The sequence below is a fragment of the Coregonus clupeaformis genome, chromosome 16 (assembly GCF_020615455.1).
Source record: "Coregonus clupeaformis isolate EN_2021a chromosome 16, ASM2061545v1, whole genome shotgun sequence".
Lineage (NCBI taxonomy): Eukaryota > Metazoa > Chordata > Actinopteri > Salmoniformes > Salmonidae > Coregonus > Coregonus clupeaformis.
The window spans coordinates 22,069,894-22,085,546 of NC_059207.1; the positions used below are offsets into that span (position 1 = coordinate 22,069,894).

The window sequence follows — 15,653 nt, forward strand, 5'->3', positions numbered from 1 at the left end:
GAGAGGAGGGAGGAGGGAGGAGGGATGGAGAGGAGGGAGGAGGGAGGGGAGGAGGGAGGGAGGAGGGAGGAGAGAGGGAGGGAGGGATGGAGAGGAGGAGGAGGGATGGAGAGGAGGGAGGGATGGAGAGGAGGGAGGGAGAGGAGGGGGAGGAATGGAGAGGAGGGAGGGGAGGAGGGGAGAGGAGGGATGAGAGGAGGGAGGGAGGAGGAGGGATGGAGGGAAGGGATGGAGGAGGGAGGGAGGGAGGGGAGGGGATGGAGAGGAGGGAGGGAGGAGGGAGGAGGGAGGGAGGGATGGAGAGGAGGGGAGGGATGGAGGGAAGGGATGGAGAGGAGGGAGGGAGGAGGGAGGAGGGGAGAGGAGGGAGGGATGGAGAGGAGAGATGGAGAGAGAGAGATGGAGAGGAGGAGGAGGGATGGAGAGGAGGAGGGATGGAGAGGAGGAGGGATGGAGGGAAGGGATGAGAGGAGGGAGGGAGGAGGGAGGAGGGAGAAGAGGAGGGAGGGATGGAGAGGAGAGATGAGAGGAGAGATGGAGAGGAGGGGAGGAGGGATGAGAGGGAGGAGGGATGGAGAGGAGAGATGGGAGAGGAGGGGAGGGAGGGATGGAGAGGAGGGAGGGATGGAGAGGAGGGAGGGATGGAGGAGGGAATGGAGAGGAGGAGGGGATGGAGAGGAGGGGGGAGGAGGAAGGGAGAGAGAGGAGGAGGGATGAGAGGAGGGAGGGATGGAGGGGAGGGGGAGAGAGATGGAGAGGGAGAGGGAGAGAGGAGGGGAGGGAAAGAGATGGAGAGGAGGGGAGGGAGGGATGGAGAGGAGGGATGGGATGGAGAGGAGGGGGGGAGGAGGGAGGGGATGGGAGGAGGGAGGGGAGGGATGTGAGAGGAGGGAGGGATGGAGGGGAGGGATGGAGAGGAGAGATAGGAGAGGGAGGGAGGGATGGAGAGGAGGGAGGGATGGAGAGGAGAGATGGAGAGGAGGGGAGGGAGGGATTGGAGAGGAGGGATGGGATGGAGAGGAGGGGGGAGGAGGGAAGGAGGGGAGGAGGGAGGGAGGGATGGAGAGGAGGGGAGGGATGGAGGGAAAGGATGGAGAGGAGGGAGGGGAGGAGGGGAGAGGAGGGGAGGGATGGAGAGGAGAGATGAGAGGGAGAGAGGAGAGGAGGGAGGGAGGATGGAGAGGAGGAATGGAGAGGAGGGAGGGGAGGAGGGAGGAATGGAGAGGAGGAAGGAGGAGGGAGAGGAGGGATGGAGAGGAGGGGAGGGAGGAGGGGAGGGATGGAGGGAAGGATGGAGAGGAGGGAGGGGGAGGGAGGAGGGGGAGGGATGGAGAGGAGGAAGGGGAGAGGGGAGTGAGGGGAGGAGGGAGGGGAGGGATGGAGGGAAGGAAGGAGGGGGGGGGGAGGAGGGAGGGATGGAGGGAGGGAGGAGGGAGGAAGAGGGGAGGGAAGGAGGGGAGGGAGGGAGGGAGGGAGGGAGGAGGGAGGGAGGAGGCATGGAGGGAGGGATGGAGAGGAGGGGAGGGAAGGGATGGAGAGGAGGAATGGAGAGGAGAGGAGGGAGGGAGGAGGGAGGGAGGGATGGAGAGGAGGAGGAGGGATGGAGGGAAGGGATGGAGAGGAGAGATGGAGAGGAGGGGAGGGAGGGATGGAGAGGAGGGAGGGATGGAGGGAGAGATGGAGAGGAGGGAGGGAGGGATGGAGAGGAGGGAGGGATGGAGAGGAGGGAGGGATGGAGAGGAGGGGAGGAGGAGAGGAGGAATGGAGGAGGAGGAAGGGGAGGAGGGGAGGAAATGGAGAGGAGGAAGGGGAGGAGGGGAGAGGAGGATGGAGAGGGAGGAGGAGGGAGGGATGGAGGGAAAGGATGGAGAGGAGGGAGGGGAGGAGAAGGGAGGGATGGAGAGGAGGGAGGGGAGGGAAGGGAGGGAGGGGAGGAGGAGGGGATGGAGGGAAGGGAAGGAGAGGGAGGGAGGGAGGAGGGAGGGAGGGATGGAGGGGAGGGAGGGAGGGGAGGGAAGGAGAGGAGGGAGGGGGAGGGATGGAGGGGGAGGGAAGGAGGGGAGGAGGGGAAGGATGGAGGGGAGGGAAGGAGGGAGGAGGGAGGGATGGAGGGGAGGGAGTAGGGGAGGGAAGGAGGGGGAGGATGGAGGGGAGGGAGGGAGGAGGGAGGGAGGAGGGAGGGGGAGGGAGGAGGGATGGAGAGGAGGGAGGGGGGAGGGAGGGAGGGGAGGGAGGGAGGAAGGAGGGGAGGGATGGAGAGGAGGAGAGGGAAGGATGGAGAGGAGGGAATGGAGAGGAGGGAGGAGGAGGGAGGAGGGAGAGGAGGGAGGATGGAGAGGAGGGAGGATGGAGAGGGAGGAGGGGAGGAAATGGAGGGAGAGGAGGGGAGGATAATGGAGAGGAGGGAGGAGGAGGGGAGGAATGGAGAGGAGGGAGGGAGGAGGGAGGGAAGGGATGGAGAGGAGGGATGGAGGGGAGGGATGGGATGGAGAGGAGGGGGAGGAGGGAAGGAGGGGAGGAGGGAGGGGAGGGATGGAGAGGAGGGAGGGATGGAGGGGAGGGATGAGAGGAGAGATGGAGAGGAGGGGAGGGAGGGATGGAGAGGAGGGGAGGGATGGAGAGGGAGAGATGGAGAGGGAGGAGGAGGGAGGAAGGGGAGGGAGGGATGGAGAGGAGGGATGGGATGGAGAGGAGGGGGAGGAGGAAGGAGGGAGGAGGGAGGGGAGGATGAGAGGAGGGAGGGATGGAGGGAAGGATGGAGAGGAGGGAGGGGAGGAGGAGGGAGAGGAGGGGGAGGGAGGAGAGAGAGATGGAGAGGAGAGATGGAGAGGAGGGGAGGGAGGGATGGAGAGGAGGGGAGGGATGGAGAGGAGAGATGGAGAGGAGGGGAGGGAGGGATGGAGAGAGGGGAGGGATGGAGAGGAGGGGAGGGATGGAGAGGAGGGGGGAGGAGGGAAGGAGGGGAGGGGAGGGAGGGATGGAGAGGAGGGAGGGATGGAGGGGAGGGATGGAGAGGAGAGATGGAGAGGAGGGAGGGAGGGATGGAGAGGAGGGGAGGGATGAAGAGGAGAGATGGAGAGGAGGGAGGGACGGATGGAGGAGGGATGGGATGGAGAGGAGGGGGGAGGAGGGAAGGGAGGGAGGAGGGAGGGAGGGATGGAGGGAGGGAGGGATGGAGGGGAGGGATGGAGGGAGAGATGAGAGGGGGAGGGAGGGATGGAGAGGAGGAGGGATGGAGAGGAGAGATGGAGAGGAGGGGAGGGAGGGATGGAGAGGAGGGATGGGATGGAGAGGAGGGGGAGGAGGGAAGGGAGGGGAGGAGGGAGGGAGGATGGAGAGGAGGGGAGGGATGGAGGGAAGGGAGGGAGAGGAGGGAGGGAGGAGGGAGGGGATGGAGAGGAGAGATGGAGAGAGAGAGATGGAGAGGAGGGAGGGAGGGATGGAGAGGAGGGGAGGGATGAGAGGAGAGATGGAGAGGGAGGAGGGAGGAGAGGAGGAGGGATGGAGAGGAGGGAGGGATGGAGAGGAGGGGAGGGATGGAGAGGAGGGGAGGGATGGAGAGGAGGAATGGAGAGGAGGAAGGGGAGGAGGGGGAGGAAAGGAGAGGAGGAAGGGGAGGAGGGGAGAGGAGGGATGGAGAGGAGGGAGGGAGGAGGGGAGGGATGGAGGGAAGGGATGGAGAGGAGGGAGGGGAGGGGAGGAGGGGGAGGGATGGAGAGGAGGGAGGGAGGAGGGGAGGAGGGGAGGAGGGAGGGGAGGGATGGAGGGAAGGGAAGGAGAGGAGGGAGGGGAGGAGGGAGGGAGGATGGAGGGGAGGGAGGGAGGGATGGAGGGGAGGGATGGAGGGAGGGATGTAGGGAGGGAAGGAGGGAGGGAGGGAGGGAAGGAGGAGGGGAGGGAGGGGAGGGATGGAGGGAGGGATGAGGGAGGGAAGGAGGAGGGAGGGATGGGGAGGGGAGGGAGGAGGGAGGAATGGAGGGGAGGGATGGAGGAGGAGGGGAGGGAGGGAGTGGAGAGGAGGGAATGGAGAGGAGGGAGGGAGGAGGGGAGGATGGAGAGGAGGGAGGGAGGAGAGGAGGGAGGGGAGGATGGAGAGGAGGGAGGGGAGGGAATGGAGGGGAGGAGGGGAGGGAATGGAGAGGAGGGAGGGGAGGAGGGAGGAATGGAGAGGAGGGAGGGGGAGGAGGGGAGGGAAGGGATGGAGGGAGGGATGGAGAGGAGGGATGGAGGGGAGGGAGGGGAGGGATGGAGGGGAGGGATGGAGGGGAGGGATGGGATGGAGAGGAGGGGGGGAGGAGGGAAGGGATGGAGATTTCTTTTGGACATTTATTTCTCTAGACTAGTGTTGTTGAGATTCAGATGAACAAGGAAGATACTCAGACATTCAGAGATATTCAGTTCTTGGAGGAAATTGAACTCTTGTACAACAGGGGTTGAACAAGGTTTGTTCCTCATTCACCTCGGTTGGACTAAGAGGAAGTGTCAGTAAACTTGATTCCATTGCACCAACTAGTATCCCTGAGAGAAAGTCTTTTTTTTCAGGAGAGAACAGGAAGACGTTCATTAATTAATTCATCCTGAGGCCAGGACACAGGACGTGGGTGTGCCCTCCTGTTGTTTACTTACCTCTGGTTGGCTGTCGGAGCTGACGGAGGCCAGCAGGTCCAGCATGGCTAGCCCCGCCCCCGGGTGGATGACCACGGAGTCCGACGAGGAGGAGGAGGAGGAAGAGTTGGTCAGGTGTAGTTTCAGGTTCAGGTCCGTTAAGGCTCTGACGCCTGCCGGGGGGCCTGATGTGCCCTGGTAGCCCTGCCTGTGGGGTGGTGGACAGTTAGTGGAACATGAAACCCTGGATCTATTGGGAACTATCCAAATAAAGTGTTACCAAAATATTGTGGGGTTGAGTCCGATGAAAGTCCAAATAAAAGCGGAACATATATTCCAATCTCTCCTTTCAAAGGGATTATGGATGAAAATTAGCTCTTTGGTAAATATGAGATTTTTACTGAAATGTTGATTAATGTGTCTCTGTTGATTAATGTGTCTCTGTTGATTAATGTGTCTCTGTTGATGAATGTGTCTCTGTTGATTAATGTGTCTCTGTTGATTAATGTGTCTCTGTTGGATTGAATAGAAAAGCATGAAGAGACTAAACATGAGATGTTAAAGGGTCAGTTCAGACTGGCTCAGATTCTCTCTTCACAGATCTGTGTCTGAATGGATCTGTGAATATTATGGTCGTCAGTGATTGCAGACAGATTTACTGCAGACTGACTGATTTACTGCAGACTGACTGATTTACTGCAGACAGACGGATTTACTGCAGACAGACGGATTTACTGCAGACTGATTTACTGCAGACTGACTGATTTACTGCAGACTGACTGATTTACTGCAGACAGACGGATTTAGCAGACAGACGGATACCGAGACAGACGGATTAGAGACAGACGGATTTACTGCAGACTGACTGATTTACTGCAGACAGACGGATTTACTGCAGACAGACGGATTTACTGCAGACAGACGGATTTACTGCAGACAGACGGATTTACTGCAGACAGACGGATTTACTGCAGACAGACATATTTTTGATTTACTTCCATCCTCAATAACTACACATTGTTATCTGTAGATCAGTCAGTCGATGATCAGTGACTGAGCAAAATTGATGCTTTTAGTCTTGGAACAGGCTTCTGCCCGTTTTCTTGTCCTCTTAGTCCTCACACCAAGCTGTTGTACTCCTTACTTTGGAAAACCAGAGATGTTTTCAGCAAGAGTACTCATGTAATTAGAGAACATAGCCACGCTGATGCAGGAGGAGAGGAGAGCAAAGAGGAGGAGTAGAGGTGAGAGGAGAGGAGGAGAGGAGAGCAGAGAGGAGAGGAGGAGAGCAGAGAGGAGGGGAGAGTGGAGGAGAGGAGAGAGAGGAGGAGAGCAGAGCAAAGAGGAGGAGAGGAGAGAGGAGGAGGGGAGAGCAGAGAGGAGGAGAGCAGAGAGGAGGGGAGAGAGGAGGAGAGGAGAGAGGAGGGGAGAGAGGAGGAGAGGAGAGAGAGCAGAGAGGAGGAGAGGAGAGAGGAGGAGAGCAGAGAGGAGGAGAGGAGAGCAAAGAGGAGGATAGGAGAGAGGAGGAGAGCAGAGCAGAGAGGAGGAGGGAAGAGAGGAGGAGAGCAGAGAGGAGGAGGGGAGAGAGGAGGAAAGCAGAGAGGAGGAAGGGAGAGAGGAGAGCAGAGAGGAGTAGAAGAGAGAGGAGAGGAGAGCAGAGAAGAGGGGAGAGAGGAGGAGAGGAGAGAGGAGGAGAGGAGAGCAGAGCAGAGAGGAGGAGGGGAGAGAGGAGGAGAGGAGAGCAGAGCAGAGAGGAGGAGGGGAGAGAGGAGGAGAGCAGAGAGGAGTAAAGGAGAGCAGAGAGGAGGAGAGGAGAGAGGAGAGCAGAGAGGAGGAGAGGAGAGAGGAGAGCAGAGAGGAGGAGGGGAGAGAGGAGGAGAGCAGGAGGGGAGAGCAGAGCAGAGAGGAGGAGAGCAGAGAGGAGGAGGGGAGAGGAGAGCAGAGAGGAGGAGGGGAGAGAGGAGGAGAGCAGAGCAGAGGAGGAGAGGAGATGAGAGAGGAGTGCAGACGGCTTAAAGGAAGGTATCAGCAGAACTAGCAGAGAGAGAGACAGGGCAGAGGAGGAGAGGAGAGCAGAGGAGGAGAGCAGAGGAGGAGAGGAGAGGAGAGAGGAGGAGTGCAGACGGCTTAAAGGAAGGTGTCAGCAGAACTAGCAGAGAGAGAGAGGGCAGAAAGAGATAGAAACAGAGAAACAAAGAAAGAGAGAAAGAGAAACAGAAAGAGAGGGCAGAGAGCAGATAACGAGAGAAGAGCTTTGGAGAGAGTCTGGTTCAGAGCAGCATGACATAGCAGCAATAGCTGACATAGGGGAAAGATAGAGTGGAGAGCAGCAGGGAGAGGCGGAGGAGGAAGAGGGGGAGGAGGAAGAGGGGGAGGAGAAGTTCAGAGCGCAGTAGCTACCTCTTCCTGGCGAGTGCTGGCGTCCCCCAGGGGGACGGCAGGGAGGTCTCGTGAGTCAGGCAGGGGGGGACCTGCTCCGAACGACTGAACACCACACACACACACACACACAGGACACAGGACACACACACATTCAGGACACACATTAGGGCGCATGCACAAACACACACATTCAAAATACACACATGGACACACACAGACACATTTTCGACACACACACACAGCCAGGAACACACACAGCCAGGAACACACACAGCCAGGAACACACACAGCCAGGAACACACACAGCCAGGAACACACACAGCCAGGAACACACACAGCCAGGAACACACACAGCCAGGAACACACACAGCCAGGAACACACAGCCAGGAACACACACAGCCAGGAACACACACCAGCCAGGAACACACAGAGCCAGGACACACAGCCAGGAAAAACAGCCAGGAACACAGACAGCCAGGAACACACAGCCAGGAACACACACAGCCAGGAACACACACAGCCAGGAACACACACAGCCAGGAACACACAGCCAGGAAACACACAGCCAGGAACACACACAGCCAGGAACACACACAGCCAGGAACACACACAGCCAGGAACACACACAGCCAGGAACACACAGCCAGGAACACACACAGCCAGGAACACACACAGCCAGGAACACACAGCCAGGAACACACACAGCCAGGAACACACACAGCCAGGAACACACACAGCCAGGAACACACACAGCCAGGAACACACACAGCCAGGAACACACACAGCCAGGAACACACAGCCAGGAACACACAGCCAGGAACACACACAGCCAGGAACACACACAGCCAGGAATACACACAGCCAGGAATACACACAGCCAGGAACACACACAGCCAGGAACACACACAGCCAGGAAACACACAGCCAGGAACACACAGCCAGGAACACACACAGCCAGGAACACACACAGCCAGGAACACACACAGCCAGGAACACATACAGCCAGGAACACATACAGCCAGGAACACACACAGCCAGGAACACACAGCCAGGAACACACACAGCCAGGAACACACACAGCCAGGAACACACACAGCCAGGAACACACACAGCCAGGAACACACACAGCCAGGAACACACAGCCAGGAACACACACAGCCAGGAACACACACAGCCAGGAACACACACAGCCAGGAACACACACAGCCAGGAACACACACAGCCAGGAACACACACAGCCAGGAACACACACAGCCAGAAGCGACAAAGGTTAGAGGAGAGAGAGAAGGAGAGGAAGGAGGGAAGCTGTTAGTTAGAAGGCTGAAAGAGAAGAGCGCTCAGAGCATAGCTAGCTAGCACACTACCAGGAGGCTAATGCTAAAGCTACATGTACATTACACTACAACAGTGTGGTAGAAAGGCTCTTCATTCACAAGGCAGCATAGCCAAGTCACGGCTGCACAACTGCCATGTTGCTGTATTGAGGTATGACTTGTTTGTCTCAGAAGAGATCAATTGATAGGAAGTCCGTATCGAAAAGTGTTGACCTGGGGGCTTTGCATTACAGACTACAGCAGAATGGAGAATTGTTCGGTACGAGTTTTGAGTATGTGATTGTCATGGAATGTTAAAATGACTCCAAAACCACCCTTTATTTAAGGTTTGAGGAACCATATTTGGTGCTAGGCCTGGTTTGGTTTCAGTAGGTACCTGAAATGAATGGTCATATTACTGTAATCTTCAGTAATTGACTGAGTCTGTTTCAGTGAGTGACTGACATACCCGTCGAAGGAGTCGGTGGCCATCTTGTACATAAGGAGTCTGTTTCAGTGAGTGACTGACATACCTGTCGAAGGAGTCGGTGGCCATCTTGTACAGGTATATGAAGAGTTTGCTGCAGTGTTTCAGGGTGGGGCAGACACCGTCTCCGCTCTCGCCCCCTGCTCCGACTGAAACCCCCTCGTCCTCCAGCAGCCTCAGGAAGGGCTGGGCGTTGGAGGGGAACACCCCCGTGGCTCCAACCTTTTTGGCCTCAGAGAAACAACCCAGCAGCCTGGAGGTGGTGGGGCATGGATCAATCAATCAATCGAGATCAATCAATCAATCAATTTGATTTACTTAGCTTTCCATTTGTGTCATTTAGCAGACACTCTTATCCAGAGTGCATAAGCTAAGGTAGGTAAAGCAAACATTACAGTCATTGCAATTTATTAAGCCCTTTTAACATCAACATTTTACAGGAATGTGACTCATGTGAAGGATGACGGTCTGTCTGTCTGTCTGTCTGTCTGTCTGTCTGTCTGTCTGTCTGTCTGTCTATTACACGCAAGTAAGACCTCACCTCAATTGGCTGACCAATCAGCTACAATCACAAATGACAGCTTTCAATGTTTTCCTATGGGTGGTTGGTTCAAGTTCGGGGCCGAAGTGGGGTTCTATCGAATGGGGTTTGTCGAATGTGAAAAACAAACCTGAAAACAGAATGAGAGATTTATCAAACATGTCCTTTTTACCTGATGGCGTCTGCCAGTTTTTCGTACTGGATCTCTGTCCTGAAGAAGTGCGAGTTGGCGGGTTCGTACCGCATGGCAGCGGTCAGCGTGCAGAAGACGGTGTGCAGGAGTTCAAACACCTGGTTCTGATTGGCCCGCTCCCATCCGTGACGTGGCGTCTGGCAGAGCGAGCGCTCCATGGCGACGAGAAGGGACGTGACGTACACGAAGCCGCCAACCTTCCGGAAGACGGTCCGCGTGCGGTGGCTCTCTCTCAGTACGGCCAGGAGAGCCTGAGATGAGGAGGAGGAGGAGGGGGTGATCAATGTTGTTACGAAATAGATATAGGACGCTGAGTCCCACAGCTTCAGGACAACGTTGTGTGGGCTGGAACAAAAGCCTGCAATCCTAGAGAGCGGCCAGATTCAGGGGGTTCACAGACAGACAGAGTAGAGATTGGCCAATAGAGACAGACAAAGCAGAGATTGGCCAATAGAGACAGAGAGTAGAGATTGGCCAATAGAGACAGACAAAGCAGAGATTGGCCAATAGAGACAGAGAGTAGAGATTGCATATTCCCCCCCAGATTGCATATGAACACGTTATAAGCCATGGCAAAAACATTTGAATTACAGTAAAATACAATTTGCTTTAAAACTGCAAATATTTCTCTCTGCCTCATGGAAAATTGTGTAGAATTGCATGAAATTAGCTTTAAAACAGCAACATTTTCTCTCAGCCTCAGGGCAAAATGTGTAGAATTGCAGGAAATTAGCTACAAAACTGCAACACAACCCCATGGCAAAACTGCAACACAACCCCATGGCAAAACTGCAACACAACCCCATGGCAAAACTGCAACACAACCCCATGGCAAAACTGCAACACAACCCCATGGCAAAACTGCAACACAACCCCATGGCAAAATTGCAACACAACCCCATGGCAAAACTGCTTGACACTTGACTAGGGGAGGAGTGAGGTCTGAGGAGGAGGAGGAGGAGGAGGAGGAGGAAGGAAAATATCCTAATATGTATTCCGTGACTTGGTGCTTAGCCTGTCTCTACGGGTCTCTCCAGTGACAGTGAACTAGCGCAACGTCTCAAGGACAGTGCTCTGTGTTTTGCGTGCAGGCGGCAGGTTCGGCTGCCACAGTGTTTTACCTGGAGAGATGATAATGTACATAACAACACTTTTTTTATCGAAAGTGTGTTTTGGTAGAAATACTATGATATTCCAAAAAAACATAATAGTATGGCCGCAGCGCCACAGCTAAATGAATGCAGCAGAAACGCTGTAGGTACCTGTATAGGTGTGTGTCTCACCTGCAGTATGTCTGTTTTGAGCTGTAGGTACCTGTATAGGTGTGTGTCTCACCTGCAGTATGTCTGTTTTGAGATGTAGGTACCTGTATAGGTGTGTGTCTCACCTGCAGTATGTCTGTTTTGAGCTGTAGGTACCTGTATAGGTGTGTCTCACCTGCAGTATGTCTGTTTTGAGCTGTAGGCACCTGTATAGGTGTGTGTTCACCTGCAGTATGTCTGTTTTGGAGCTGTAGGTACCTGTATAGGTGTGTGTCTCACCTGCAGTATGTCTGTTTTGAGCTGTAGGTATCTGTATAGGTGTGTGTCTCATCTGCAGTATGTCTGTTTTGAGCTGTAGGTACCTGTATAGGTGTGTGTCTCACCTGCAGTATGTCTGTTTGGAGCTGTAGGTACCTGTATAGGTGTGTGTCTCACCTGCAGTATGTCTGTTTTGAGCTGTAGGTATCTGTATAGGTGTGTGTCTCACCGCAGTATGTCTGTTTTGAGCTGCAGGTACCTGTATAGGTGTGTGTCTCACCTGCAGTATGTCTGTTTTGAGCTGTAGGTACCTGTATAGGTGTGTGTCTCACCTGCAGTATGTCTGTTTTGAGCTGTAGGTACCTGTATAGGTGTGTGCCTCTCACCTGCAGTATGTCTGGAGCTGTAGGTACCTGTATAGGTGTGTGTCTCACCTGCAGTATGTCTGTTTTGAGCTGTAGGTACCTGTATAGGTGTGTGTCTCACCTGCAGTATGTCTGTTTTGAGCTGTAGGTACCTGTATAGGTGTGTGTCTCACCTGCAGCATGTCTGTAGTACCTGTATAGGTGTGTGTCTCACCTGCAGTATGTCTGTTTTGAGCTGTAGGTACCTGTATAGGTGTGTGTCTCACCTGCAGTATGTTGTTGGCTGTAGGTACTGTATAGGTGTGTGTCTCACCTGCAGTATGTCTGTTTTGAGCTGTAGGTACCTGTATAGGTGTGTGTCTCACCTGCAGTATGTCTGTTTTGAGCTGTAGGTACCTGTATAGGTGTGTGTCTCACCTGCAGTATGTCTGTTTTGAGCTGTAGGTACCTGTATAGGTGTGTGTCTCACCTGCAGTATGTCTGTTTTGAGCTGTAGGTACCTGTATAGGTGTGTGTCTCACCTGCAGTATGTCTGTTTTGAGCCCCTGTAGGTACCTGTATAGGTGTGTGTCTCACCTGCAGTATGTCTGTTTTGAGCTGTAGGTACCTGTATAGGTGTGTGTCTCACCTGCAGTATGTCTGTTTTGAGCTGTAGGTACCTGTATAGGTGTGTGTCTCACCTGCAGTATGTCTGTAGGTACCTGTATAGGTGTGTGTCTCACCTGCAGTATGTCTGTTTTGAGCTGTAGGTACCTGTATAGGTGTGTGTCTCACCTGCAGTATGTCTGTTTTGAGCTTTAGTTACCTGTATAGGTGTGTGTCTCACCTGCAGTATGTCTGTTTTGAGCTGTAGGTACCTGTATAGGTGTGTGTCTCACCTGCAGTATGTCTGTTAGGGTACCTGTATAGGTGTGTGTCTCACCTGCAGTATGTCTGTTTTGAGCTGTAGGTACCTGTGTAGGTGTGTGTCTCACCTGCCAGTATGTCTGTTTTGAGTGTAGGTACCTGTATAGGTGTGTGTCTCACCTGCAGTATGTCTGTTTTTGAGCTGTAGGTACCTGTATAGGTGTGTGTCTCACCTGCAGTATGTCTGTTGTGAGGTACCTGTATAGGTGTGTGTCTCACCTGCAGTATGTCTGTTTTGAGCTGTAGGTACCTGTATAGGTGTGTGTCTCACCTGCAGTATGTCTGTAGGTACCTGTATAGGTGTGTGTCTCACCTGCAGTATGTCTGTTTTGAGCTGTAGGTACCTGTATAGGTGTGTGTCTCACCTGCAGTATGTCTGTTTTGAGCTGTAGGTACCTGTATAGGTGTGTGTCTCACCTGCAGTATGTCTGTTTTGAGCTGTAGGTACCTGTATAGGTGTGTCTCACCTGCAGTATGTCTGTAGGTACCTGTATAGGTGTGTGTCTCACCTGCAGTATGTCTGTTTTGAGCTGTAGGTACCTGTATAGGTGTGTGTCTCACCTGCAGTATGTCTGTAGGTACCTGTATAGGTGTGTGTCTCACCTGCAGTATGTCTGTTTTGAGGTGTAGGTACCTGTATAGGTCTGTGTCTCACCTGCAGTATGTCTGTTTTGACCTGTAGGCACCTGTATAGGTGTGTGTCTCACCTGCAGTATGTCTAGCTGTAGGTACCTGTATAGGTGTGTGTCTCACCTGCAGTATGTCTGTTTTGAGCTGTAGGTACCTGTATAGGTGTGTGTCTCACCTGCAGTATGTCTGTAGGTACCTGTATAGGTGTGTGTCTCACCTGCAGTATGTCTGTAGGTACCTGTGTAGGTCTGTGTCTCACCTGCAGTATGTCTGTTTTGAGCTGTAGGTACCTGTATAGGTGTGTGTCTCACCTGCAGTATGTCTGTTTTGAGCTGTAGGTACCTGTATAGGTGTGTGTCTCACCTGCAGTATGTCTGTTTTGAGGTACCTGTATAGGTGTGTGTCTCACCTGCAGTATGTCTGTAGGTACCTGTATAGGTGTGTGTCTCACCTGCAGTATGTCTGTTTTGAGCTGTAGGTACCTGTATAGGTGTGTGTCTCACCTGCAGTATGTCTGTTTTGAGCTGTAGGTACCTGTATAGGTGTGTGTCTCACCTGCAGTATGTCTGTTTTGAGCTGTAGGTACCTGTATAGGTCTGTGTCTCACCTGCAGTATGTCTGTTTTGAGGTACCTGTATAGGTGTGTGTCTCACCTGCAGTATGTCTGTTTTGAGCTGTAGGTACCTGTATAGGTGTGTGTCTCACCTGCAGTATGTCTGTTTTGAGCTGTAGGTACCTGTATAGGTGTGTGTCTCACCTGCAGTATGTCTGTTTTGAGCTGTAGGTACCTGTATAGGTGTGTGTCTCACCTGCAGTATGTCTGTTTTGAGCTGTAGGTACCTGTATAGGTGTGTGTCTCACCTGCAGTATGTCTGTAGGTACCTGTATAGGTCTGTGTCTCACCTGCAGTATGTCTGTTTTGAGCTGTAGGCACCTGTATAGGTCTGTGTCTCACCTGCAGTATGTCTGTTTTGACCTGTAGGCACCTGTATAGGTGTGTGTCTCACCTGCAGTATGTCTGTTTTGAGCTGTAGGTACCTGTATAGGTGTGTGTCTCACCTGCAGTATGTCTGTTTTGAGCTGTAGGTACCTGTATAGGTGTGTGTCTCACCTGCAGTATGTCTGTTTTGAGCTGCAGGTACCTGTATAGGTGTGTGTCTCACCTGCAGTATGTCTGTTTTGAGCCGTAGGTACCTGTATAGGTGTGTGTCTCACCTGCAGTATGTCTGTTTTGAGCTGTAGGTACCTGTATAGGTGTGTGTCTCACCTGCAGTATGTCTGTTTTGAGCTGTAGGTACCTGTATAGGTGTGTGTCTCACCTGCAGTATGTCTGTAGGTACCTGTATAGGTGTGTGTCTCACCTGCAGTATGTCTGTTTTGAGCCGTAGGTACCTGTATAGGTGTGTGTCTCACCTGCAGTATGTCTGTTTTGAGCTGTAGGTACCTGTATAGGTGTGTGTCTCACCTGCAGTATGTCTGTTTTGAGCTGTAGGTACCTGTATAGGTGTGTGTCTCACCTGCAGTATGTCTGTTTTGAGCTGTAGGTACCTGTATAGGTGTGTGTCTCACCTGCAGTATGTCTGTTTTGAGCTGTAGTTCAGTAGAGGGGGCAGAGTGCATCAGGCCCAGCAGCGTTCCCATGTCATCATCTCCACTGGAGGACAATACCAGCTGCTGAATGATCATCAGAGCACGCTCCCTGCACTGCCCATACTTCACTATGTTGTGGACGCACCGCGCTCCTCCAAACTCTCTGAACAGACCTGTGGGGGGGTGAAGGGACGTTTGAAGAGACAACAGACGGAGATGAAAACCCTAATAAATCACTCCGTCTTTATTCACCGATCACACACTCATTTTTCTCATGCAAATCTCCATCTCTCACTCTATTAACTCCTCACGTTCTTCCTCTCTTCCTCTGCTCAGACGGAGAACACTGACTCATCACTTTATAGTCTCGCATCCATTACCTTTCCTTCCTCAGGGAGAGGAGGAGAGAGAGAGAGAGAGAGAGAGGGGAGTGCTGTACAAATATATGATGGCCGTGACTTGGCATTTCTAAAATTAGGAATCCATATAGGCAGCCGCTCAAGATAGAGGAATAGAGAGTGGGTGGGTGTCTTCCTACCCAGTGTCACATGATCAGGAGTGACCACAGAAGTGAAACCAGCGAGTCTGTCGGCCTGATCCCTGGAGAATACTAAATACTTCCTCTCTCTCTCCACAGAGAGCGAGAGAGAAACGAAGCTAGAAGAGCATTCTATGTCATTAAAAGGAACATTAAAATCAAAATTCCAATTAGAATCTGGCTCAAAATGTTCCAATCAGTTATAGAACCAATTGCTCTATATGGCAGCGAAGTATTGGGTCCGCTCTCTAATAATACATTTCCGAAATGGGACAAACATCCAATCAAAATACTGCATGCAGAGAGTGCAAAAAATTTGAATAGAAAAAAGAGCCATCAAATTTTACAACCATCTAAAAACAAGTGACCCCAAAACATTCCATCACACAGCTCTACTATGTCAAGAGATGAAACAAGAGAAGAGTCCCCTCAGCCAGCTGGTTCTGAGGCTCAGTTCACTAACCCAAACCAACCCCATAGAGCCTCAGGACATCACTCAGAAAATCTGGCCCAACCAGATCATCACAAAGCAAAAATAAAAATATATCACCTATTGGAAAGACACCACAAAAAATCAAAGTA

General features: G+C 53.1%; 1 protein-coding gene across 1 annotated transcript in view; it reads right to left on the reverse strand.

Moving 5' to 3' along the window:
* The window catches only part of LOC121584483 (WD repeat and FYVE domain-containing protein 3-like), a 267,617-nt gene that overhangs the window by 122,602 nt on the left and 129,362 nt on the right, over positions 1-15,653 (reverse strand). Inside the window, exons 13-17 of the mRNA XM_045225961.1 lie at positions 14,513-14,706; positions 9,502-9,773; positions 8,835-9,041; positions 7,006-7,089; positions 4,627-4,813 (exon numbers count right to left, since the gene is read on the reverse strand). Coding sequence (XP_045081896.1) covers positions 4,627-4,813; positions 7,006-7,089; positions 8,835-9,041; positions 9,502-9,773; positions 14,513-14,706 — 944 coding nt within the window. The remainder of the gene's footprint in view (positions 1-4,626; positions 4,814-7,005; positions 7,090-8,834; positions 9,042-9,501; positions 9,774-14,512; positions 14,707-15,653) is intronic.